This window comes from Macaca mulatta, chromosome 4 (assembly GCF_049350105.2).
Source record: "Macaca mulatta isolate MMU2019108-1 chromosome 4, T2T-MMU8v2.0, whole genome shotgun sequence".
Taxonomy (NCBI): Eukaryota; Metazoa; Chordata; class Mammalia; order Primates; family Cercopithecidae; genus Macaca; species Macaca mulatta.
In genome coordinates this window covers 38,906,776-38,932,830 of record NC_133409.1, presented here as the reverse complement: position 1 = coordinate 38,932,830, position 26,055 = coordinate 38,906,776, and the positions used below count along the sequence as shown (strand labels likewise).

At 39.3% G+C, this 26,055-nt stretch overlaps 1 protein-coding gene and 1 long non-coding RNA gene across 2 annotated transcripts in view; one reads left to right on the top strand and one right to left on the bottom strand.

The window, feature by feature from the left end:
- Positions 1-1,690: 1,690 nt before the first annotated feature.
- TCF21 (transcription factor 21) lies at positions 1,691-4,519 on the bottom strand. Its single transcript, NM_001260958.1, is given in 2 exon segments — positions 1,691-2,131; positions 4,012-4,519. Coding segments are annotated over 2 exon segments (540 nt in total). The 5' UTR covers positions 4,462-4,519; the 3' UTR covers positions 1,691-2,041.
- The window catches only part of LOC144340279 (uncharacterized), a 70,059-nt gene continuing 46,018 nt past the window's right edge, over positions 2,015-26,055 (top strand). Inside the window, exon 1 of the long non-coding RNA XR_013416213.1 lies at positions 2,015-2,157. This is a non-coding gene — a long non-coding RNA (uncharacterized LOC144340279). The remainder of the gene's footprint in view (positions 2,158-26,055) is intronic.

Genomic DNA, 26,055 nt, shown 5'->3' with positions numbered 1-26,055 from the left:
CTTCAAATTATTGATAGGCAACTATAGACAGCCATGAAGGCTTTCTAAAAACCCATGTGTAGATTGGCATTGTAAGGGAATGAGCAAGAAAAAGCTATTTCTCTATGGACGGCCTGCCTGGAATCCTCAGAATTTAGCGCATTTTTTTTTTTTTTTTTTTTTTTTTTTTTTTTTTTTGGTAAAAACGTGAGTGGGAGATTGGAAAATTTGCGAAACTTGAAAGACAAACAATTGAATCACACTAGGGACTCTTTGATTTGAACTCTGGATAGGTTGAGGCATGGGCTCTACCCCTCTGGTAGAAAGGACAGAACACATGAATTTGAGGAAGGGGACTCTGGCCAGAGCTTGAAATGTGTTCTTGAAAGTCAAGTTGGGGTGGCGGTGGTGGGGTGATGGAAGGGTATCCTGATATCTTGAGAAGTCCTCCATGTGCAAATAGACAGGCGGAGAAGTCACCGAAGTTCTCAGCCCTTGGAGAATGAGGAATTGCGCTTGGTAATGTGGTCGCCACCCCTTGGTAATGAGGTCACTGTAACTGACAGAGAGCACACCTGGCAGAGCAGCTTCTCCAGTCAGGACCAGCCTAGCAGGATCCCTCCTCTATGGCCAGGCAGAGGGCTCCACCCGAGGAGGGAGAAGCGGCCTGTGGGGTTGGTGGAAGGGCGGAGAAGCTCTCGCTCCAGGTACCAAACTAAGCCGAGAAAAAAGGGTAAAAAATCGAAAAGAAAGAGCAAATGAAGCGGAAGTTTCAAGGCTCTCTGCAAGGAATAACAGTATAAATAACCGAAGACGTCTTGTAAACACTGCGGTCATAACCCCGAACATTAAACAGCCCCGGTGGCATCTGGCGCATCGGCTGCCGCGGGCTGCTCTGGGGCAGTGAGAGAGCCGGGTCCCAGGCTCCTCTGCCTTGCTTCTCTGTTTATCTCAACTTAATCTTCCCCTAGGAGCTGTTCCGTAGCCTGGAAAATGTTTAAATTAAAACCCAGTCCGCCGGAAGTCGTGGTGGGAGCTAAACGCGCCGGCTAACCGCAACCAAAAGGCAGGCATGCAGGTTTGTTGTTAGAATTAATTAATGGGTTATTAATAAGAAATGTAGATAATGTATGCTGCAGAACTCTGAAAATCCTGAAACACACCCTAAGGGTTATGGAATTTACATCTTCCATAGCTTCTATTATTTCTTCATTAGTTTGCAGCCATACCCACACCTGGAAGGTGACGAAAGGTGGAGTTTACTTTCTCGACCGTGTCAGCAGTCATACTGTGGAATCCATGAAAGCTGGATTTCCTTTTTCTGGTGCGTTTTTACTTTTGAACTGTGTAACTGTGGATAACTCTAATACTGCCCATTCTTTGTTTACAGTTACATAATTTCTATTGTCCTTAAAAGTAACCGACATATTTCTTTTTTAAGGTTTCAGTAAAAAACGTAATCTGCATCTTCATTATGAAACTCATATGCAATTTTCTTCTATCTCTAGAATTTAGATTGATGTTTAAAAGAATCATTTTCAAGCTTCCCTATAGTTTCCCACTTTTCTATTCCAAATATTTTTAAAAATCACACAAAATGTCAGAGCTTTTAGCAATATAAAGAAAGATTTATTTTCAAAAGTAGCAAAACTTGTTTGAAAAAAATATATATCTTTAAGTGAATTACTTTATAAATGTGACTGTCAAAGTCAGCTATCCTATGATCTACATTTTACAACATATTGTACAAAAGATACATTGATAGGCTCTTATCTATTTATACATTTATAATTACATATTGCACTTGGACCAGCAAGGCTTGCAGAGTCATTCACGGTAGAAGTTAATAAAGTTAAATAGATGGGAATCTTTGCAAGTACAATTGATCTCCTCTGGTTTGGAAACGAATCTCCTCGTCGTTGTAAAGTGTTCTCGCGGGGTGGGACAGAGAGAGGAGCATTGCGAGGGGGAAGCAGAGACAGAGAGCACGGAGGGCAGGGGTCGACTTCCCGGGGCCCGCTCCCCCCGGGAGCGCGCCTTTCCCAGACTCGCACCTCCAAGGTCAGGACGCCGTGGTTCCACATAAGCGGCTCGCGGTCACCACTTCTTTCAGGTCACTCTCGGGTTTCCCGGCCACCAAGAAGGGCCACGTCTGCGGGAAAGAAGAGGGTGGAGGAGGTAAGTAGCCGTGGCGGAGGGGGTGGGGTGGGCTCCGGGCCAGAGATGAAAGGAGTGGGGGCGGTGGGGGCAGACAGTGCGCTGGAGAGACCGATTATCTCAGCAATGTTCTCCCGGTCCTAGCGCACCCTGCGGCTGCATAAAGCAAAAAGCTGCCTTGGCGCCAAGTCACAGCTCGAGGTGGTGGTGGTGCTGATGGTGGTCTTTTAGAACGAGAGCCAAAAGGGCTCATACTGGGTTCCTTGTGAGACCCAATGCAGGAAGCCCTGGGCAAGCCGAGAGTGGGTGGTGCTGTGGCACTGCCTGGAAGCAGACGCTCTGGCAGCCTGAGCGGGGAAGCCCAGAATGACCTTGTGCCTGCTGGGCACCGAGTTGGGGGCGAAGCTGCCTCCTGGCCTCTCTTCTGAGGCGGTGGTCGGGTTTCAGGGCCCTGTCGCTTTCATCGTCTTTCATCGCCATCTATTTCCCTAGCCCCGACTTTCGTTTCTTCCATCGCAAACACCGACTTTGACTACAACTTCTAAATTAATCACCATCTCTTAAGGGAAAAAAGAAAAAAGCTAAAAAAACTACATTGACTTTTAATTTAAGATCGTCTTCGTGCTGGACTGAGAAAGCATGCTTTCTCTTCCTTTCTCTGGGCTGTTTTATAATAAAGTTTATTTAAGTTTCTTATTTAAAGATGAAGAGAGTAACAATTGTAAATATTCGAGGCAGCACTTTCATTTTAGGTGAAGATATTAAAAAGCTATTTACTCATTGAAAAAAAAAAAAAACAACCCAAACTTTCAGTTGGAGGGAAAACTATTTTTCATGGCAAAATGTGGTTTTGCATCTTCTTCTCCCTCAGTTCCAGAAACCAATTCGGTGAGAAGACAATTCAGACCTCTCTCACTACTGCTCTAGTGCTGGCTGATAAGACTTGCCTTTTAAGAGGAAAAATCTCTCATTCTTATCATATACAAACAGAGGCCCTAGTAAGTTGTTGTTATTGTTTTTCTTTAGATCCTAGAAGTTTTAAAATAAAATCAAATAAAAAAATTAAAATGTATTTCTTAAACAGTAAAATGCATTTGAGAAAAAAGTAGACTCAATGATTATCAGTTTTTTGTATTAAAAAAGTTAGACTCAATGGGCATTACTTTTTAAGACAAAAGGTAACTTTTCTTAAATCTTGAATGAGAGTGACCTGTTTTAATATTTATTAAACTCATACTAGTGAGGATTTACTGATTTTGCTGATAATTACTGGAACTTCTAGGATTTAAAAATACTAATCCACTTATAGGAGAAGCACAGAACATTTAAGTGGTTGGGGGCTTACATTGACAATTTAGGGGGGCATAGATGTGTCCTTATATAATGGTCCTAAATATGCTTGTGAAAGAAACGGAGGTGGGTGTTTTTATTTACAAGGAAAGGAAAATCAAAATCCACTCTCAGCTAAAAGAAGAAAAAAGGATTAATAAAATGCCTCCTCGGCGTGAGGTCTTGTCAGTGTTCTCAGTTCCGCAGCAGCCACTCTACCCCAGGGAGGATGGCGATGGAGCGGGCTCGGGGGATCCCTCCTCTGTGCCAGCTCAATACACTTGCAAACCTTTAATTGGGCTGCCACGTCAAACCCTTGCATAAATCACTGGGCTGGTAGGGCAGAGAGCGAGGGTCATGTCTAGACCGCCCGCCTCTGGTCCCTGGAGGCTCTAGGCCCGCGGTGGCCGAGGTGTATAAGTCACCGCCACGCCCGCAACCCCACTCCCAGCCCCGCGCGCACTCGCGCCCACCGCTGGCGGGACTGCGGGCGCGCCTGGACTGCAGGCTTGCCTGGACTGCAGCAGCAGCCCCCAAGGCACTCACCAGATTGACCGGGTGAATGTACCCGTTCTCGTATTTGTCGTTAGCCAGGATCTGCCTCAAGTGGGCGATGTAGCTGGACGCCAGCCTGAGCGTGTCCAGCTTGGAGAGCTTGGTGTCCGGGGGCACCCAGGGCAGGGTGGTCTTGAGTCTGGAGAAGGCCTTGCTCAGCACTCGCATGCGGGCCCGCTCTCGCGCGTTGGCGGCGTTGCGCTGGACCTGCTTCCCCTCCTGGCTGACCCCGCTCAGGGGGCTCTTCTTGGTGGGCGCCTTCCTCCTCTTGCCCAGGCCGCCGCGGCCCTTCTGGGGAGACCCATTCTCACAGTTGGAGCTCTCCTCGGTGCTCTCGTTGGAAGTCACAAATTCCTTGTTCGAGTCCATTTTCAGCCCGTCACATTCCAACATCTCCACCTCTTGAAGGTCCTCCACATCGCTGAGGGAGCCGGTGGACATGTTTGGGGGAGTGGACGAGGGAGAGAGGGAGAGAGAGAGACAGAGAGAGAGAGAGAGAGAGAGAGAGAGAGAGAGGCAGAGAGAGAGAGAGACCCTGAAAGCAAGGGGCTTCCCGAGTGTGGCGCAGCCACCTCCTGTTGGGAGCTGGAGTTGGGGTCTGGTTGGGTTTCACAACCCTTTCCCCTTCGCAGAGTTGTGAGAAGGAACCTAGAGGACTTCTGCAGCAGAGGAACCGGCTCTCTGTTTCCCCACTCCCAGAGTCGTGGCCGTAGAGGAGTGTGAGCGAGCGCTGAGGAATTTGGTGGACACTAGGAATTTATCTGGGGAATAGAGGGGCGGATCTTTGCAGCCCAGGGGAGGGGCCTGCCAGGCCCCAGCAAAGCGCTTAGACCCCTTTCACAACCGGAGGGAAACTCATTGCACAGACCCTAATTTGCAACTTGTAATGTAAATCAACTCAACTGCATCATGTACTTACCAGCCACCTCCTCCCAACTGTGGCCGGCGGAGGAGAATCATGTCCTGTCCATCTCTAAAAGGCCTTTCCCTCTTAAGACATCACAGCTGGTTGTTACTGAGAACTTTAGAAAAACGACTAGGTCCTTTGGCTCTTTCTGGGCCTTCCACCTACGAATCTCACAAGCACTCCATTCCCTCTCTCCTCCCAAGAAAACACAAGTTAAAATACAGGGAATATCAACTGCATCCTGCCAACACCTCATAAGACTCCAAGGCTTTACCAAGATCTCCTTCCACCTTCCCCTGGATAAATGAGGACAATTGCTTCCTAGAATCTTTATGGTGATGGAAAAGTAAGTATAAAAAATTTCACCTACACCTGATCATTTTCAAGACATCAAAGGACTGTCTATGTGTACACAAACCTACTTGATTTGCACACTCAAACCCAACACACACAGCTTAGTGGGAGTGGGTAGAGAATGAGATAGGGCAGTATGAGTGTGTGGAAAATATTATGTTAGTTGATCATCTTTTCCTAATAAGTGGAAACTTTCTCCTCTTTTTTTTTTCTAGAAATGCATTTAATATTGCCTTGAGAGTCTTAGTTGCTCTCAGACATCACCTTGCCTGGCACTTTTTGTGATGCACCATCCCTTTCAATGCTGCTGTTTTTGTCCTCTTCCAGCCTCTTTGGTGCCATTGTTCCTCACATGAAGCTGACACTACAAAACACAAAGCAAGATTATCCTTTTGAGAAAGGTTCTTTTCCATCTTTAACCCCAGCTCGAGCCATCTTTCCTAGAGAATAACAAAGTCTCCTGGGAAGTAGGTAGAAAATCACAGGGAACCAGAACCTAGGGACCAGATGAAATTGATGCAATGAAACCAGGGAAACTGAAGGTGTAAATCTCTCTTACAATTTCTTTGCCAGGTTTTCTTCCCTTGCAGATAGGCATTGAAGTTGGGCTGGAGCAAAATGTGAGAGTGGTTTCTGAGTGGTTGTCTTAGGGTCTGAAGGCTTCTCCTACATTAAGATATCATATCTCTAATCCTAGGCTCAGCTGGGAATTCACTAACCTCTAACGCTTTGTTTTGCTAGCAGGGTCTTGTTTGCTTTCCCCCTATGCTGTAAACTAAACAGGTTGTCAGCAAATCAGTCTTTATTAATGAATTAGTGACCCCTCTTCCATAATATCTTCGCTGAGGATCCAAAATTTGTTAATCACCAGTGTAAAGATTTATGAGCTCTCTTATTTTCTGTTGTTTGTGCAGGTGGAGATTTAAATGACCACATCCACCCTAAGATTTATTGTGAGAATGATTGATGTTATAAACCAGGAAAGGACTCTTCCCACAGCAGGGATGACAGAAATATCAAGTTGAAGTTGCCTTTGTCTTCACGTACAAATGACCCAGTACTACAACACAGAAAGTATAATAATTTCATCTGAGGTTCAAGACAGCAGTAAGAGAACACCCAGCAGGCCTGTTAAAATTTTCTTTACTAATTCCCCAACTAGTTTCCTGTGATTTGCTCTCCCTTCTCTCAGTCTTGGTAAAACATGAAAGTTAAAGTTATTTTTAGAGTAAAGAGCTCTATGAAAATGGGCATTGGCCAATACTTTGTGAAATGTGTGTGTGTGCGCGTAGCTACTAAGATATCTGCAAAATAACTACAAATAATTAATTTGGGCTCTGGAATGTGATAATTATTATAAAAATCCAAACTACGGCCTTACTACATACCAGGCTATTAAGCTGTGATTTTTCTTGTTGGAGTCATTTTTTTTTTTCTTTTTGGCTCTGGTTCTCTGTTACACCTTAGTTAATGGACTGCTCAGGCTGTCTGGGGGGATAACAATCATAGTAATATGTACCACTGAAAAGATTTCTGTTGTCTGTATATTTTTCAATGTTGGAAACTTAAAAGTACCAATTTCTGGAAGCATGTAAAACCAGCCTCATGTCATAGGCTTGTTTTTATGCTTAGCAATTATTTTTCTTTATAGCCATATAAGAAATAATTGTCGCATGTCCATTTATCTTGCAGTGAGACGTTTAGGCTGAGAAAGGCTAGTGGTCTGATAATACATTTTGGAGTGTTTCTAAAATTCTGTAAAAGATGGCTTCCAGTTTGGGAGTAAGATTTGAAGAATGCTGTTGCTTATGTATCTTGATTTGAAGTCTTGGAGAAAGAATATTCATATGAAAAATACTTTTTTCTTTTAAAATTTTGTGTCTATCCCTGCTAATAAACACTTAGGGACAAATGGGTGGGGCAAATGACTTCTTGTTGGACTCTACTGAGCAAATCAGTTAAGCTGTAACTTAAGCTGTGCCAAATTCTCCCAAAATGTAAACTATATTCTGTGAGAAGAGAAGCACTTTGGAGAAGCTGTATTAACCCTTTTGGTACATTGACCATTTCTGTTCCAAAGCATGAAACAGAAAACTAGTGATTTGAAAGTATGAGATCATTTCTAAAAGTTCTTACCTGACTTTTAAGAAACAGTTATGCCCCAGAGGCATCTGGCCAATTTGCTGCTCACTTCTAACAATTTGTTTTGCAAGAAAGACTATCTTTGAAAGATTTTAGTGCTAAGGAAATTTTATCTCCAAAAGCTGTAAAATGAAGATTAGGCATGGAATGTACCCTTGAACTTAAATCCTGGTTTATCAACTGATACATTTACAGGAAGTTCAAATTTGATTCAGTTGCACTTGGATGGAATAATTTGCTTCCTTTTTTATGAGAAGGAAAACATCATAGGCTTCCTTTGAACTGACTTCACATGCCATTACATAATCTTTCTCAGGGGAAAAATATGCCTTTAAATTTAAATTTTAATCCTTTTCTCTTTCTACTCATCATTTGGTCAGGAGAAACATAGGCTGGCAAATCGGCAAAACTGCCCATTCTCTTTTTTCTTCATTTCTAATTAGCACCTCCAGATGTTTTATTGATTTTGTTTGATGGTAACTACCACCACTTCAAACATTTGCCAACTTTCTATGCAAGTTGATGCCTTTTCTTTTTTTCATGGAGTCTGTCTTGCTCTGTCGCCCAAGCTGGAGTGCATTGGCACGATCTAGGCTCACTGCAACCTCCATCTCCCAGGTTCAAGAGATTCTTATGCCTCAGCCTCCCGAGTAGCTAGGATTACAGGTGCCTGCCACTACGCTTGTCTAATTTTTGTGTTTTTAGTAGAGGTGGGGTTTCACCATATTGGCCAGGCTGATTTCACACTCCTGACCTCAGGTGATCTACCCACCTCAGCCTCCCAAAGTGCTGGGATTACAGGCATGAACCACCATGTCCAGCCAGGTGCCTCTTTTTTGATTTTACATAATTATCTCCATACCCTTTGTTGGCTGCTGATTGATTATTGTCTATCTCCGACCTATATGCTTATCAAAATCTGACTTTGTTTCATTAAATTTTAACTTTATTTCATAAAGTGAGCATTACCTCTCTTTGCTCATTCTAAATTACAGTGGTGCTGGCCTGTTATGTTTTGGCAGCCAAAGTGAATATAGCACTAGTGAGCTTGGTGGCTAGCTAAGAAGGTCAATAATAGTGATGCTAGGTGTTGCTGCTACCTTTACCTGGCACCAGCTGGGAGATGGTATATATCCTGGATGGTATAAATCCATTCAGTAATCAGAAGTCTTCCACGTGTTCAGTATACCCTAACGCCCTTTTTTCACATTTAATTCAGTGAATTGTAGATAAGATGCCACAGTGCTAAGATTTAAAGCTGGCAAATAACAACAGTAAAGTCTAGAGAAAGATTCTGCATGGTTCTTTGAATCCAAGAATTAATCTTGCATTTCACATGTTCCATTATACAGCTTTGAAAGCAGCCAAGCCTATGTGCTTGAAAGTCGGAGTTTACCCTAAGGTGTAAGTGGGCCAGAGAAAACTCAGGCAGACAAAGAGAGTTAAAAATTTTGCAAAGCCAGTTTAATGTCCTCCTAAGTTTTCTAATACTAGAATAATTTTATTAGACCCTGTCAGTGTTAGGAAAGAGAGAGAAAAGGACTGAACGACTCCTGAGTCAGGTACCATGCAAGGACCTTTGCCTCCATTCTCTTGTTTCATGTATTTTCTCTCCTTTCTGTTGGCACTACTAAAGAAAGAGCTGCCACATGAAATGAATATTGTATTAGAAATGCATGCCAGAGGCTTTCCCCTGTAATAAAGTTTTAGAAAAACTGGCTTGAGTGATGACTATTCTGTATCTTAAAATAAAGCTTGAAAGCAAAACCTCCCAAGTTTTCCCAAAAAGAATAAATCTTCTAGATTGTATGGGAGACCCCTTTAGTGCACGTACATGTTACATATAGTTTATTGATGGGCATAAAAAAATACAGGCCAACTTGCTGTCAGCCTCCTTCCTGTATGGAGGCACTGGAATCAAAGGCTCCTTTGGGTGATTATCTCTTTGGGATTATTTCCTTGTGGCAGGTGCTTTCAGCTTTGAGGAACCAAGAGTCGCAGGAAAGTACTGAGTGTGAATCCTGACTTTAGGAAGATGAAATATTTCCAGGCAATGAAGCATTTTAAAATAGAGACACAAAGTAATAGTTTGTCAGAATTGGATAGGGCTGAGGACCAAGGAGGCGGTAAATAATCACAAACTCTGTTCCAATGAGATGTCAGGGACAGTACTGCCCACCTAACCCTGCGTCCTGATTTGCCTCGTATTATTCCTTCCACTGAGTCACATTGCCATGAATGGTTTTTGCTGTTTGAATAATTATAGTAAATGTGAGAAAGTTTCTATTCTGTTATTCCCTATTTAGAATATGTAACCATTGATCCCTAAATTATACAAAACGAGATAGACTTGAGCTGTCCTGGGATATAATGCTTAGAACCCTGTCTAAGATGGTTTAAGTAATGTAATCGCCAGAAGGACTTTGTTAAAATAGAAATCTCCTCTCTACCGTAGAAACCTGATGGGCCACCTGAGGGCCACTCATTCAACTAACATATCCCCAAATCTGCCCTCTTCTCACCATCTCCTCTGCTAAACACTGGATCAAGTCACTCAAGTCACTCAGATGATAACAGTCTCTTAAAGGGTCTTTTTGTTTCCATTCTTGTCCTCTTAAAATCTATTGTCAATAAAGTGTTTCAAGTCATTCTCCTGCTTAAAATCTCTTAAAGCTTCTCATTGTGTTTAATATAAAGTCCACACTTCCGATTGTGGCTTGGGTGACTCTGGTTTGCTTGCTACCCTTTAACCACGCCGGCCATGTCTGTGCTCCTCCAAGACACCACACCCGTGCCTCCCTCAGCACCCTTGCCTTGCTGGTTTTCCTGTTTGGATGTTTTTGTCTGGCTCTCTGCATGGCTGAGCCCTTAGATTTCAGATCTAAGCTCAACTGTCATTTTCATGTGAGAACTTTCCTGAGCATCCAATGAAGAATATTTTTGTTCCATGATTCTACTTTATTTATTAATAATAAAAAACAGTAGCTAACATTTACTATTTACTACATACCAGGCACTGTTATAAAGCCCTTTCCAGTTTAACAAATTTAGCCCTAGTAAACAATTTTATAAGGTAGAAAACTTATAGATGAGAAAACTCAAACACAGAGAAATTAAGAAACTTATTTAATTCATAAAATTAGTGTCCTAGTCGTCTATTGCTGTGTAATACCCAAATTAGTGACTGAAGTTATTATTATTTCTCTTGGTTCTATGGGTTGACTAGACAGCTGGGTGGTTCCCACGTGGGGACTGTCACAGTGTTGCAACCAGAAGGCGTCTTACACGGCTAGAGTCATGTAAAGGCTGGACTAAACTGAAATCAAAGGGGACTTCTTCATTCACACATCCAGGCCTCAGCTGGGATGGCAGGGGCAGCTAGTTCTGGGCTGGCATCTCTCTCCAGACAGCCTCTCCATGTGGCTTCCTCAACCTGACAATCTTAGGTGGCTGAAGTTCTAACACAGTAGCCAGCTTCCTTCAGAGTGGGCATCCCACAAGACCCAGATGGAAGATGGAAGTCTTCTTATGACCTAGCCTTGGAAGTTATACAACGTCACTTCTGCTTCACTCTGCTGGTCAAAAGCGAGTTCTGGGGCCATCCCAGATTCAAAAGCAGGGCTTGTATAAGAGCATGAATACCAGATATGGTTCAGTGGGGGAAGTGGGGGGTTGGGTGGGGGTCATCCTTGGAAGTTGGTTACCACAGTGCATAAATGCCAGAGTCTGGACTAATACACAGACAATCTGACTCTTGAGCCTTCACTTTAAACCACCATGCTCTAAAATTATTATTTTTTAAAATTTTGTTGACTTTGTTATTATCTCTCTGCCAACCCCTCTCTAACTATAATCAAAGCTTCATGAGTATAGGGACGTGATGTGTCTTGCTCAGTTGGGTACTCAGAACCTAAAGCAGGGCTAATATATAATATGTACTTTATAGTTGTTGAATGAATGAATGAATATCTTATCTTTTTAAAAAATTACTCAGCTCCCAATGTCAGGTATTTTAGATTTTCACATTTGGAAGGTACACTGTAAACTGTAAAGTATAATAATTATTTAGGGTACTAACAAACCTTCAAAACACAGTGGCTCAGACAAGCCACAGATTTACTTTTCTCTTTCATATCAGTGCAGACCTAGGCAAGTGGGTGACTCTGCTCCGCAAGGACACCCAGGGATCCAAGTTTTTTCTACCTTGTTAGTCTGTCATCCTTTGGGGGTGACATATCTGAGTGAAGCCAGCTTACCTTCACCAGCCCTGAGGAGGTGGGAAAAGAGGATGGGAGGCAAACAGATTCCTTGTAATAATGGGATCTGAAAGTTATACATATAAGTTCCACCCCCATCCATTGGCTTCTTTAGCTTCAGGGGAATTTGGAAATATGGTTTCTAAATATGCTGTGCTAAAACTTAGGGTTAGGGGGAATCTATTAGAAAAAAGAAGAGGAGCCTGTTCACAGAATCTGCCAGTGTATTTATAGCATAAATGATAAAGTTAACTATAATGTAAAGACCTGAATCTTTTGTTTGACCCTGATGTAAAGTTTACTTTCTGTATAAGCTAGCTTTATTGTTTTTATGCAGATGACAATTCTCTGTGAAATTATAATTAGTCAAAATCTAGTGCTAATGGGCTTCAGGTCTCATTTGGAGCTCAGAATCAGTTGAAAAACATTTAACAACTCACCTCTGGCTACATGTTTGAGGTCACACACCAATGTGAGGCATTCCAACGAATGTTGTCATTAACTTACCTTCAAAATAAAAGCTTTATAAAATTACTACTTTTGAGGCTAGACCAGTAGAAATGTATAGGTTATATTTACTAACAATCATTGGTACTCACTAAAGCCCTCCAAGTTGTTTTACAAGAGTTGAGAGCAGCTCTTTAAAAAAAATTGCTCTGTCACTCAGGCTGGAGTGCAGTGGCACAATCTTGGCTCATTACAACCTTAGCCTCCCAGGCTCTAGCGATCCTCACACCTCCTCTTCCCAAGTAGCTGGGACTACAGGTGTGTGCCACTATGCGTGGCTAACTTTTAAATTTCTTGTAGCGATGAGGTCTCATTATATTTCCCAGGCTGGGCTCAAACTCCTGGACTCAAGCAATCCTCCTGCCTTGACCTTCCAAAGTGCTGGGATTACAGGCAGGAGCCACCACACCCGGCCTGACATATTTTCAAGGTTTGATAGTAGGGTGCTGTTCTAGTCAGTTTAGGCTGCCATAACAAAATACCGTGTGGCTTAAACAACAGAAATCTGTTTTCTCACAGTTCCGGATGTTGAAAGTCCAAGATCAGGGTGCCAGCACGATTAGGTTGTGGTGGAGGCTCTCTTCCTAGCTTTAACTTTAACTTCATTTAACAGCCTCCTTCTCACTGTGTCCTTATGTGGCCTTTCCTCCGAGTGCATAGAGAAAGACAGGCAGAGAGAGAGAGAGAGAGAGAGAGAAAGAGAGAAATCTCTTCCTCTTATAACATCATTGGCCCTATTGAATTAGGAACCCCCTTTAAGACCTCATTTAAGTGTAATCATCTCCTGAAAGTCCTATCACCAAATACAGTTACACCGGGGGATGGGACTTCAACATGAATTTTGGAGATTCACAATTCAACCCATAAAATTCACTATTAGAAATTATAACCAAACAATGTTTTTGTTTTATTATTATTCCCAACTTTCCGCCTATTCAGGATTAAGAGAAGATGTGCTTAGGACTCTTCTCTTGTTTGAATATTTACTGTAGATTTTTATACCATTGGCAATAATGGCAACAACAATAATCCTCAAGCATTGGCTGTCTTGATTTTCCTTTTTGAGGAATCATTAGGATGAACTGTACATCTAGATTCATGATCTATGATGGGGGCGGGGAGGTCATCTGATTCTCATTCCTAAAATTTGCAGAGAGAGGAGGACTATTCTTTAGTTAGAAGCTCTAAATGAATTTTAAAGAACCATTAGTAGAAGATTTTAGGAATTCTTTATCTAGGGCATTTGAGTATACCACACTGCTCCCACACAGCAATAGACATGGGTTAGATCAATTTACTAATAACATTTGCCAAATGATTTTGGTAGGTTACTCCATAGACAAAACAAACAGTTGATGGACTGCACTGGGGTCTTTTCAACTGGTCACTCTGACATATTTTGGATAAAGCCAATATTATTTTAAGCTAGAATGTTAAGCAGATACTACACTTCTTCCTCTCACATGAATAAGTGAATTCTTTTTCCTCTCAATCTAATTGCAAAGCCATCTACAGTGAAATAACTTGCCCAGGAAGGATAGGATTCACACTTCTCAAATGAATTTGAGTGGAAGAGTAAACTAAATGTTGGATGGAAAGTATAAAGCTTACATCCTATCAAATTTTAAAACATGAAAGTCCTTAATAGAATTATGATTTTCTGTTCATTTTATATTTTTCTCTTAAATTATTGCGGTGGGAAAATACTCCTGGACTGTGAACCAAAGGACCAGGTCCAAGTTCTGCTTATACATGTAACTAGTTGCATGAACTTGGACTGAGCCCTCTAACTTCATTGGGTCTCAGTGTCCTTTTTAATGTGCTGACAGCAGGGATGGGTTCCATAGGGTTAATTGAGATGATACATACAAAGGGATTTTGTTTAGTGCTTAACATGTAGTAAACATTTATAAATACTGGTGGTTGCTGTAATGGTAGTTGTTGCCATCTCTTAGGCCCTTTTTAACAGCAACATTCCATTTTTTTCCATTTCCATTTTTGGCTAGGGGTAAGATTTTATAGACTATAGCAGGGATAAGATTTTATAGAACATAAGACTTTCAGCAATAACAAGATAATAATAATAACTCAAAATGAGTAAAAGATGATAGTCATATGTTTGCATCCTGAAAAAACATAGACTTGCATTGGATCTTTTATGGAAAATGGAGCCAAATTTGCTATTGCTGATGAGGGAAGCCCTCAATCAACAAACCAACCAAATAAACAAAAATGCTTTTTAAAATGATGCTGTTGATACTATGGGAGGCTGAGGTGGGAGGGTCACTTGAAGCCAGAAGTTTGAGACCAGTCTGGGCAACAAAGTGAGATCCTGTGTCTGTGAAAAATAAAAAAATTATCTGGGTGTGGTGGCGTGTGCTTGTAATCTCAGGTACTCAGGAGGGTGAGGCAGGAGGATCACTTGAGTCCAGGAGTTTGAGGCTGCCGTGAGCTCTGATTACACCACTGAACTCCGGTCTGGGTGGCAGAGCAAAACGCTCTCCAAAAAAGAAAAATGATGCTATTGAATAAAAACTTTAAACTTTTAGAAAGAAGGAATAAATAATCCATGCCCCTCTAATAATAATATTTACATATGATTTCCCATTAAATGGGGGCAGATAATAGAATCATTAAGCATCCATTTCAGTCTCACTTAAATATATACATTTTATTTTAATTTTCATATATGCATTCATATTCATATATATTTTCAAGTATTAAAAATCACCTGAGAACCAAATCAGTTATTGCATGTATTGTTTATCATTTTGTCTTTAAGAAGAAATTTTAAAAATTATAGTATATTGTTATGTCATAAAAAGCATTGAAAGGCTTAAATGTTTCACCTTCAATTTTTTTATTTCTACCAAGTGACTCTACTTGATTCCGATTATTTTGCATCCTTTTCTCCCCCTTTAATTATCTTTTACAAAATGTTCAAAGTCAGTATCTTAATGATGAATAATCTTAGAATAACTGTAGTTTATCTCCTCATGCCTTGTGGACTTTTATCCACTAGATAAAAGCTTCATGGACTTCCCAAGCAATAAAGAATTAGCCTTAGAAATTTTACATAAACCATTTAGGTTAGGCAGCATTTCCATTTTTCCCCCTTATTTTTAAATAACTTTTCTCACTGTGGAAGAGACTCTTGATCTGACAGATGTCTTTTCTTTTCCCCTTGGGCTCTTTCAATTTGTGTTGTAAATTTTTAAAAAATCCTTAAAAGACAACATGAATATAATATGCTTGGTAAGATGTGTTCTTTTCTTTTCTACAAAAATTAAACATTGACATATAAAAACAACTCACGTTGTAAGGGGCTTCCATCTTTCATACTGAAAGTGTTACTGACACATACCATGTGAAACGAGTTAGAGAGTAATTTTATCTCAAAGCGTCTGCAGATTTTTTTTGTCCTTCACCTATACAAAATGACAAATAGGAATAAAACATTCTTTATCACATCCTAGAATACTCATGAATTTTTATATCAAGTGACTGATGTCTATTTTTCAAAAAATATTGTTTTCGTGACATGAAAGAAAAATGTAGTATACACCAGGCTGATGGCTGTTTGTAAGATGGCAGCATACTTTGTCATCCCACAGATTTTTTCGACAGGAAAAATGTTGAGAGGGACGATATCTTTTTTGACTGCTTGTTTCTGAAATGTTAAATAAGCTACATTAACATGCTTCACTTACATTGTTTCTAAATATGCAAAACCATCAGAGGAATTTTCGTCGTTAGGATAATCCATGCCAATTTTTTTTCTCCAAAAATATAAAGATAACAGACAAACTGGTATTTTGGGAAAGAGCTTAAATTATCTAAACAATTGCCTTCCTTCCTCCCTCTGCTTCACAATCATTGTAAGTTCTTAAATATTCTAAAATATTTTAGCTTTCTTTTCTCATATTTTAATTTTTGGTCTGGGCCAGATTGAGGTAAACATGCTCTGTTTCACTTACAATTACATCCAAAATAGTGGGATCACTTTGTCCAAATCATCTTTTTATTTCTAGTTTCTATAGTTGATTTCCTTTGATGACATGCACAATGTTAACTTCAGTTAACAGCTACCACTCCACAACCAAACTCGACTGAGAGTTGTAAACTTGTGGAAACAAAAAAACTTAAATGCCTCTGACAAAAGGGAAAAGGAGTTTTAAAAAGGTGGGCAAGGCAAAAGTTATCATGAGGGCTGTGGGTAACTCTATAGTGTAAGTAGCTATTGACCTGTCTACCAAGTTACTGAAACCTCTCCCCAAGCTCCAGGAAGGAAAATAAAGTGTTAGTAGAAGTTTCCTGTAATCCTTCCTCATTGTGACATAAGATCCCTTGGGAAATCTGCTGCTGTTGTTGGATTTCTCTGCTTCTATGTGGAATAGTGGTTATCTTTCCAACGCCATATTCTAGGCCCCTTAGCGAGTGGTCCAATTCATTCTTACTCAGATACCATCTTCATCAGCAGGTCTTCTCAAATTGCTGTGTTTTAAAAATTCTACTTTCACTTCAATATGGGCACATAAACAGAGTGTGTAAATATTACAGTTTAGCACTGGAGCTCTTTCTTCAAAATGGCAAACAGCGTATAGATTGCATTAATTGACTGAAAAGAAAAAATTAACCAGACTTAGTATTTTAGGGATATTATGACAGAATTTCACTTTTTAGCAGCTTTATGGAAGTATAACTTGCATACCATAAAATTACCTCTTACAATTCAATGATCTTAGTAAGTTTTTAGAGTTGTGAAACCATCACTACAGTCCAATTTTAGACCATTTCCATTACCCCAAAAGTTCTCTCCTGCCCATTTGCAGTTAATCCTCACTTACCTAGCCCCAGGCAGTCATTGATCTGTTTTCTGTGTCTAAACATTTGCCTTTTCTAGACATACTATAGAAATTATAAAATACATGAATCAGAGTATGTAATCGTTTGTGTCTTCTTTCTTTCACTTAACATGTTTTTGGGGTTCATCTATATTATGGCATATATGTATGTGTATTTTGTTCCTTTTAATTGTTGCATGGTATTCTTGCATTTCAATTTTTAACCAGATATTTGGCATATTATGGAAACACAGATTCAGCTAAAGGACAGCAGTTTTGACTTTAGTATTAAGAACTATATATTAAGTGTTTTAAAGAGAAACAAAATAAGTACTTTCCTTTCACTTCTGAAAACCACAGTGGAGTGTGATGACTACTTCTTCCAGTTCTTACAACACTGTAATTTGTTGTGGGAAGGTTATAATAGATAGACCAACTTTTTCTTTCTATCAGTAATTCCTGAGAAAGAAACTATGTTACTACCATGATCTTTTCATGCAGACACTGGCTTGGATATATTATTTCCGCTTCTATTCTGGGATTGCGTTAGGTATGAAGAAGGAGGAAAAAACTGAACAACAATACAAGATAGAAAGCAAAAGCTTAATATTATGCACCAGGGATATTGAGACAAACTACAGCTATATTCAACATAATGGATGAATCATAGAAATGTGCTTAATCATAGGAATATTGAATGAAAAATCAAGCCATAGACTACATACAATATGATTGTATATTGTATATTGTGTGTGAGAAAACTATATAAAAACATAAGGGATTGTTGAAAACAAAATTCAGAATATGATTTTATCTGGGATTTCAGGGGTATGTGATTGGAGGAGCACAAAAATAGATTTATAGGTGTTGGCAATGTAGTTTTTAGGTGTTGAATGGTGGTTCTGGGTGTTTTAAATGAATGGTGGCTAAGGTGTTTGTGTGGATCAAATATTGTGTAATTTTGTACTTGTATGATATGAAACCATGAAACTCAATATAACCTCAGAAGTTTTATAAAATCATTAATTATACCTTCTGGAATAATGTAGAAACTGATTTATATTTATGTTGATGATAGCCATTCTTTCATAGTACTGAATTATTTCCATTGTTAACATTCAAAAGAAAATCTACAGTCCACTCTCCAGCCATATGCCAGGAAGAATAAACTGTTGAAAGTGGTAACTTCAGTGAGACCAAACACTTTTTTTACCCACTTGACTGAATATATTTGGGGTTTACCACGTTAGCCTTTGGGACTGATTGTTAAGTTATTTTTTCCATTCACCTTTTGAGATTTTTCACTACTCATTAAGCACCTCCATTAGAGAGGAGGGAAAGGGAAGGAGAGGAGGTGAAATTCAAAACGCTCAATGTTATTTCAGTGTTGGTTAGCAAGCTGTACTGGTGAGAGTTATGGGACAGACTCTGAAATTAATAGCCATACCAAATACTTTGGATTATCTGTGAAACTCACTATCTATTGAAAGGTGTTCTTTAAATAGAGTTACAAATAAAAACAGCCCTTTTGGATGGGTTCTGCATCAAGTGACAGAAAACCCATTTTGACTTAAGAAAGAAATGGGGAATTTATTGGCCTGTATAGGTCAAAAGTCCAAGGATATAGTTGCCAACTATAGAGCTTAAATTATTAGAAATCAGTCCACATTTCTCTCTGCCTTCTTTTTAATCTTTATTTTTCGAGAGAGACTGTCACCTGTTGCCCAGGCTGGAGTGCAGTGGCACCACCACAACTCACTGCAGCTGCCCAGGCTGAAGAGCAGTGGTGCGATATCGGCTGACTGTAGCCTCAACCTCCCACGCTTAAGCGATCCTCCCACCTCAGCCTCCCAAATAGATGGGACTACAGATGCACGCCACTATGCCTGGCTAATTTTTATATTTTTTGTAGAGATGGAGTTTCGCCATATCAGCCAGACTGGTCTCAAACTCCTGGGTTCAAGCGATCTTCCCACCTTGGCCTCCCAAAGTGCTGGAATTACAGGTGTGACCCACTGTGCCTGGTCTTCTCTGCCTTCTGCTGGTTGACTTCTGTGTCAGGCTCCAAACGGCATTAGAGTCACTGCCTGATGGTCCAGACCTCCTCCCAGGCATAGCCTTGGTGGGAAGAAGAGGGAATGCTCTTCTCTTTCAGCTCCAGCAAAAGGTTTGCAGCTGTGAAAGGCCCACTGGACAGCACAGACTTAAACCTGAACAAATCTGTAGGTTACTTGTTCTCTCTACTCTTTCCCCCAGGCACAGATGAATGTTTTCATGTCATATCTTTGACCCCCACTTTCACCTATACTAACTCTTGTGATCAGAATTCTTTCTTTCCCAGTATTCTGAGCTTGCTTTTGTAAGGCCACTGTCACATTTCTAATGAAAAATACCAATGGCCTTTTTCTTGGTTTTCATCCTTTTTGTTTTTTTCGTACAGCATTGGTAGCTGGCTTATTATTGGTTTATTATAAACATTTTATAGTGTTTACCACCAGTTTACACAAAGAATGCATAAGTATATTTTTTATGGTAAAGCTTCAAATAAAGCAGAATCAAAATGAGAAAGTTTCACTTCACACTGCTGTCCTACGCTCCTTTTTTCTCCATGTGGTGGCCAAGCTTGAAGTCCACCAAATACTTGTAGTCTATGAATATCTATCATCTATCAATATAGATATATAGACATGTTTGTGAGTATATATTTTACATATATTTTATAATGTTTTAAATTTTCTTGTTACATATTTGGAAACTTAACCACACATATGTTATTCTGTGATTTAATAATAGGGCTTGGAAATCTTTCCATGGTAGCAAGCATAGGATATTACACAACCTTTCCCAATGGTTGTGTAATATCCTGTGGTATTACATCATGATTTAATCATTTCCTGATTGATAGGCATTTAGGTTAACTTTTAAAAATGTTATTTCAAATAATGCTATATCACTTTCCAAGTCTTTAGTTAGTAGTTGTACATGTATGGTTGTCCAATTAGGTTTTTCTTCTGGATTTAAATCCTGCAGTTCAGAAATGAATCTTCAAATGCTTTCTGGTCATTTCCTTATGCACTTGTCTCACAGGCAGCATGCTCCAAGCTAAGCTCTTTACTTTCTCTTTCAAACTAACTGCTACATGTCAGCATTGATCATTGATGAGAAGGAAGACTTGGCTATTTGATAAGAAGAAATAACTGGGATTTCAATGAAATATTTGAGAGAATTTTGATTGAATTAATTTGAAATCATTACTGAATGTTAGGTATTTTGTTAAATTATAAATTTTGATTTATTAGTTGTATAAGTAGGGTTTGCATTAATAAAACCATAATATCAATAAGTTGATCAATACAAAAAGTACAAACAATAGGAATTATTCCTGTCCAAGCAGGGCTCTCCTTAAATATATAAAATAATGTTATCAATACCTATAACAACTCATGTTTCTTGCCTGCCCCTCAAGCTCCTTTTTCATTTAGCAAATATTTATTAGTACCTTCCATGTATCAAGTAATGTACAAGAATCTGTGGACTTTTATGGTTTGCATGTCTCTTGTTCATCTCCATTTCCATCTTATTCTTTGGGTTGAAATACAAGGCACAGCATCTTGTTTCAGCCAGCAGGCTGTACTTGCAAGCTGCAAATCAACAGATGAAATGCTGAATGGGCATTTATTTTCTCCTTTCATTTAACGCACATTTTGAACTGTCATATTTTCCTGTTTTAGTCTGTTTTATTAATTTAGATTTGTGCCTTAAATAAAACAATTGAGTTTTTTTGGCTGCAAAATAGCCAGGTCTGAAGCAAAAGGGGATCTTTAGTTTATAGTGACCTTTCTCTTCTTTCAGTGAACTAGCTGCTGGAGGGAAATGAGTGTCTATGAGAGGCAGAATAGTACAGCTAGGTTTGGTGCCAGATGAATGGATCAGTCTGCTCCTTTCTGGCTGCATGAGCTTGGGCATAATTAACCTATGTAGCTTCATATGCTTGTTTTGAGAATGATGTGAGGTTGTACAAATAAACACACACACAAAAATTAGCACATTTTAAGTACTCAATAAGTATTAACTCATTATTACATGCTCTATTTGTGTTTCCTGTATGTTCCAGGTTAGAGGTCTTTTTCTGCCATTTTTTTAAGTAAAATATATTATTTCACTTATTTAAATATATACCTTAATCTAAACTTTCTAGAGAAATCATCATTCTCTGTATAATGTGAACTTTTAATGAATTGTCAGCTATCAATCCCAATTCTATGTGCTTGAGCAAACAAAGTTACCATGGAAATCTCTATATAACAAAATGATTATAAAACCCATATAATTTATGTATTTTAATAAACAATGACTAAAATGTGAATTTCAAGGCAATCAAAATATTTGAGATTTTAAAATACTTGAATTTTTGCTATAAAAGAATTAGATCCACAGTGTTGTCATAATTTTGGTAAAACTACGGAGCTGTGTTATACATGTGACAGATATAAAAACACCGTTCTACATTTAAAGAAGTTAAAAGCAAAGAAATATATTTGAAAAATCTGAATCCCATGCCTCTTTAATGGCCATATTTCACTGTGATAATATTATACTTTACAGTTCTTCAACACATTTGGTAATTTCATACAAATATAAATTTTATATGATCCTTTGTAACAATTCTTTCTGCATCTGGTGTTAAGTATTTACAATAGTACAAGCTCATTTCTCAATATTAGCCTCCAAAAGTATTGTTTTCATATAAAAGGTGGTAAAATAATTTGTACCAAGTTGCACAGAATTAGCTGTTTTATATTCACTAATTACTTGCTTATTAAAAGCAAATTTAGCAATTCAAAAAACCCTGTAATTTGAAGGAAAAGATTTACTGTGTACCAGGTGGGTTGAGGGCTTTACATGCATCATCATATTCAATCTCATAATAATGTTTCTAAGTAGATAATATCTCCCTTTACACACATAAAACCAGTACTTAGTAAGATTGTTTACTCAAGTTCATTCTTTCAAATCAGGAAGAAGCTGATGAAATCCAAGTCTTTCTGAGTGATATTTCCCATTGCCTCACACCACTTCCTAATTATCTGCTTGTTGTAGAAATATTTCTTAGTAGAAAAACTTCCAAATTCCTTTATTTGTTAGGGGGACTGATGTTCTCTCAGAGATGGACTCTTGGATCTTTATAGAATTGTTCAAACTATTTCATTTTTATTTTATTTTACTTATTTATCAACAAAATTTTAAATATTTATGTATTTATTTTTTAGAGACAGGGTTTCACTCTGTCACCTAGGCTGGAGTGCATACTGCAGCCTTTAACTCCTGGGCTAAAGTGATCCTCCCGCCTCAGCCTCATGAGTAGCTAGGACTATAGGCACATACCACGACATCTAGCTAATTTTTAAATTTTTTGTAGAGACGGTGTCTTGCTGTCTTGCCCAGGTTGGTCTTGAATTTCAGTCCTCAAGTGACCCTCCTGCCTCAGCCTCCCAAAGTGCTGGGATGCCCAAACTATTTTAGGGACTTGGCTTAGTATCTTTGTAACATGTGTAGATAGCTACTAATTGCATAAAAATATATATATATATATATAAACTTATTAATTATGTCTCTATTTACTTGAGTTTAAAAATTGAGATACTCCTGTTCCCAGGGGAACAGTCTTAGTCCGTCCAGGCTACTATAACAAAATGCCCCAGACTGAGTAATTTAGAACCAATAGAAATTTATTGCTGACAGTTCTGGAGGTTGGAAAGTCCCAGATCAAAGCATCAGCAGATTTGGTGTATTTTCCTCATAGATGACACCTTCTGTGTCCTCATGAGGCAGAAGAGGCAAGGAGGCTCCCTCTGGCTACTTTTATTAGGGAACAAATCCCATCCATTAAGGCAGAGCCCTCATAACCTAACCACCTCCTAAAGGCCCCCTCTTAATACTATTGCATTGGAGATTAGGTTTCAACATATGAATTTTGGGGAGACACAAACATTAAAACTATAGCAAAAACCAATACTGGTTTTTGGTGGGAGATAGACTGAGTGTGGCACATATACTTATTTATTTAGTGTTTTAAATATATAGAAATGAGTAGTGCCTTCAATGTGTTTTCTCATGGTTTAATATTATGAAAAGTTACTATTACCTGCTATGAAGGTGAAACTTGTTTTTGTAGATAATTTTCTGAGCGATCATATTAGTACTAAAACTCACTTATAAGACCAACGTGATAGATAGGAAGTACAGTATAAAGAGTATAGACTTTCCTGGAGTCAGACTGCCAATGTTTGAAACCAGCTTGTTTTGCTACTTCCTCACTAGAAAACCTACTTGAGCTCTCTGGGCTTCGATGTCTCCATCTGGAAAGTAGGGACACCAACAGTTCCTATGGTGAGGATTAAAATACATATAAACTCTGCTTTGGAGAGCTTGGCACATAAAAGGTATTCAGTAACTCAGAGCTGTTTTCATTAGGTTCTTTAGTAGTTAGCCAAAATCTCGTAAAGACTTACACAAAATATTTTACCGAACTGCCATTACTTAGATCAATAAATGAGAACTGAGCAAGATCACTGTTCTTAAATGTTAAAATAAGATTTAAGTTAGAAAAGAGAAAGGGAAAATTATCACAGATAATTAGGGAATCAGAAACATTTGAAGAGATTAATTACTAAATTACTTTAAAGAAATTTCTCCTTAAAGAGTAAACACCGATTATTTTGGAGAAAAATATGATATAGCAAAACTTAAACTAGAAGAGACAAAAAAAAAAAAAAAAAAAGAAAAGAAAAGAAAAGAAAAAACCCTAACAGTTCTTAGAAGAATTGAAAAGCTGTCAAGACTTTCCACTGTCCCCTCATCAGAAAAGCAACAAGCTTAGATGTTTCTTTCATGGGATTCTATCTCTAAGGAACTGATAACTCCATTATTACTTATACAGTTTCAGAGGATAGAGGGAAAATAAAGTTTCCAAATTATTTTTATGAAGTGTGTATAACATTGATACCAAATGTTAAGAACGCTAGTGCACTTGAACCTGTGCATACGTATACCCAACCATCCACCATATCCAAGAACTGTGGCCTATTTTCATCTAAATCTTTGCAAAAATCCTAACCAAAATATTTATAAAAAGAATGAAGCAACATATGAACAGACTAATATGATACATATAAGTACATTTATACAATTTTATGTGTATGAAAATGATGTTTTAGTATCAGGCACTCTACTATCTATTAACATACTCATTATATTCATATGTCAGGAAAGTCACATAGTCATTGCTATGGTCTGTGCATTAGTCAGGGTTCTCTAGAAGGACAGAACTAATGGAATATATATATATATATAAAAGTCTATGTGTATTTACATATATATATATATGTATATGTGTATCTGGCCCTGATGCCTTCGCTGTATATGTATATGTGTATATACATATATATATGGGAGTTTATTAAGTATTAACCCACATGATCACAAGGTCCCATAATAGGTTGTCTGCAGGCTAAGGAGCAAGGAGAGACAGTCCAGGTTCCAAAACTGAAGAACTTGGAGTCTGATGTTCAAGGGCAGGAAGCATCCAGCATGGGAGAAAGATGTGGGCTGGGAGGCTAGGCCAGTTTCTCTTTTCACATTTTTCTACCTGCTTATATTCTAGCCACGCTGGCAGCTGATTAGATTGTGCCCACCCAGATTAATGGTGGGTCTGCCTTTCGCAGCCCACTGACTCAAATGTTAATCTCCTTTGGCAACACCCTCACAGACACACCCAGGATCAATACTTTATATCCTTCAATCCAATCAAGTTGACTCTCAGTATTAACCCTCACAGTCTGGCTCTGTGTCCCCACCCAAATCTCATCTTGAATTGTAATCCAAATTGTAATCCCCATGTGTGGGGAGAGGGACCTCATGGGAGGTGACTGAATCATTGGAGCAGTTCCCTCATGCTGTTGTCATGATAGTGAGTCAGTTCTCACAAGATCTGATGGTTTTGTGAGGGGCTCTCCCCCTTTGCTGTGCACTTCTTTCATTCTTCTCCTTCGAGATGCCATGTGAAGAAGGACGTATTTGCTTTCTCTTCCGCCATTATTATAAGTTTTCTGAGACCTCACCAGCTCTACGGAACTGTGAGTCAATTAAACCTCTTCCCTTTATAAATTACCCAGTCTCAGGTATTTCTTTTTTCCTTTCTTTTTTTTTTTTTTTTTTGAGACAGAGTCTCGCTCTGTCTCAAAGCGAGACAGAGTTGGAGTGCAGTGGCGCATCTCGGCTCATTGCAAGCTCTGACTCCAGGTTCACGCCGTTCTCCTGCCTCAACCTCCTGAGTAGCTGGGACTACAGGCGCCCACCACCACACCCGGCTAATTTTTTATATTTTTAGTAGAGACAGGTTTCACTATGTTAGCCAGGATGGTCTCGATCTCCTGACCTTGTGATCTGCCTGCCTCGGCCTCCCAAAGTGCTGGGATTACAGGCGTGAGCCACCGCGCCCGGCCAGGTATTTCTTCATAGCAGCATGATAATGGACTAGTACAGTAAATTGGTTTTGATAGAGTGGAGTGCTGCTATAAGGATACCTGGAAATGTAGAAGTGACTTTGGAACTGGGTAATAGGCAGAGGTTGGAACAGTTTGGAGAACTCAGAAGTAGACAGGAATATGTGGGAAAATTTGGAACTTCCTGGAGACTTGTTGAATGGCTTTGACCAAAATGCTGATAGTGATATGGACAATGAAGTCTAGGCTGAGTTGGCCTCAGATGGAGATGAGGAACTTGTTGGGAATGGGAGCAAAAGTGACTCTTATTATACTTTAGCAGAGACTGGCAGCATTTTGCCCCTGCCCTAGACATCTGTGGAACTTTGAACCTTAGAGAGATGGTTTAGGGTATCTGGCCCCGATTCCTTTGCTGTTCCAGCCTTTGGGCTTTGGAGTGTCTGAACCGACTCAGGGCAGAAGGGATCCCCCAGCACAGCACAGCCGCTCTACCAAAACATGGCCAGACTGCTGCTTTAAGT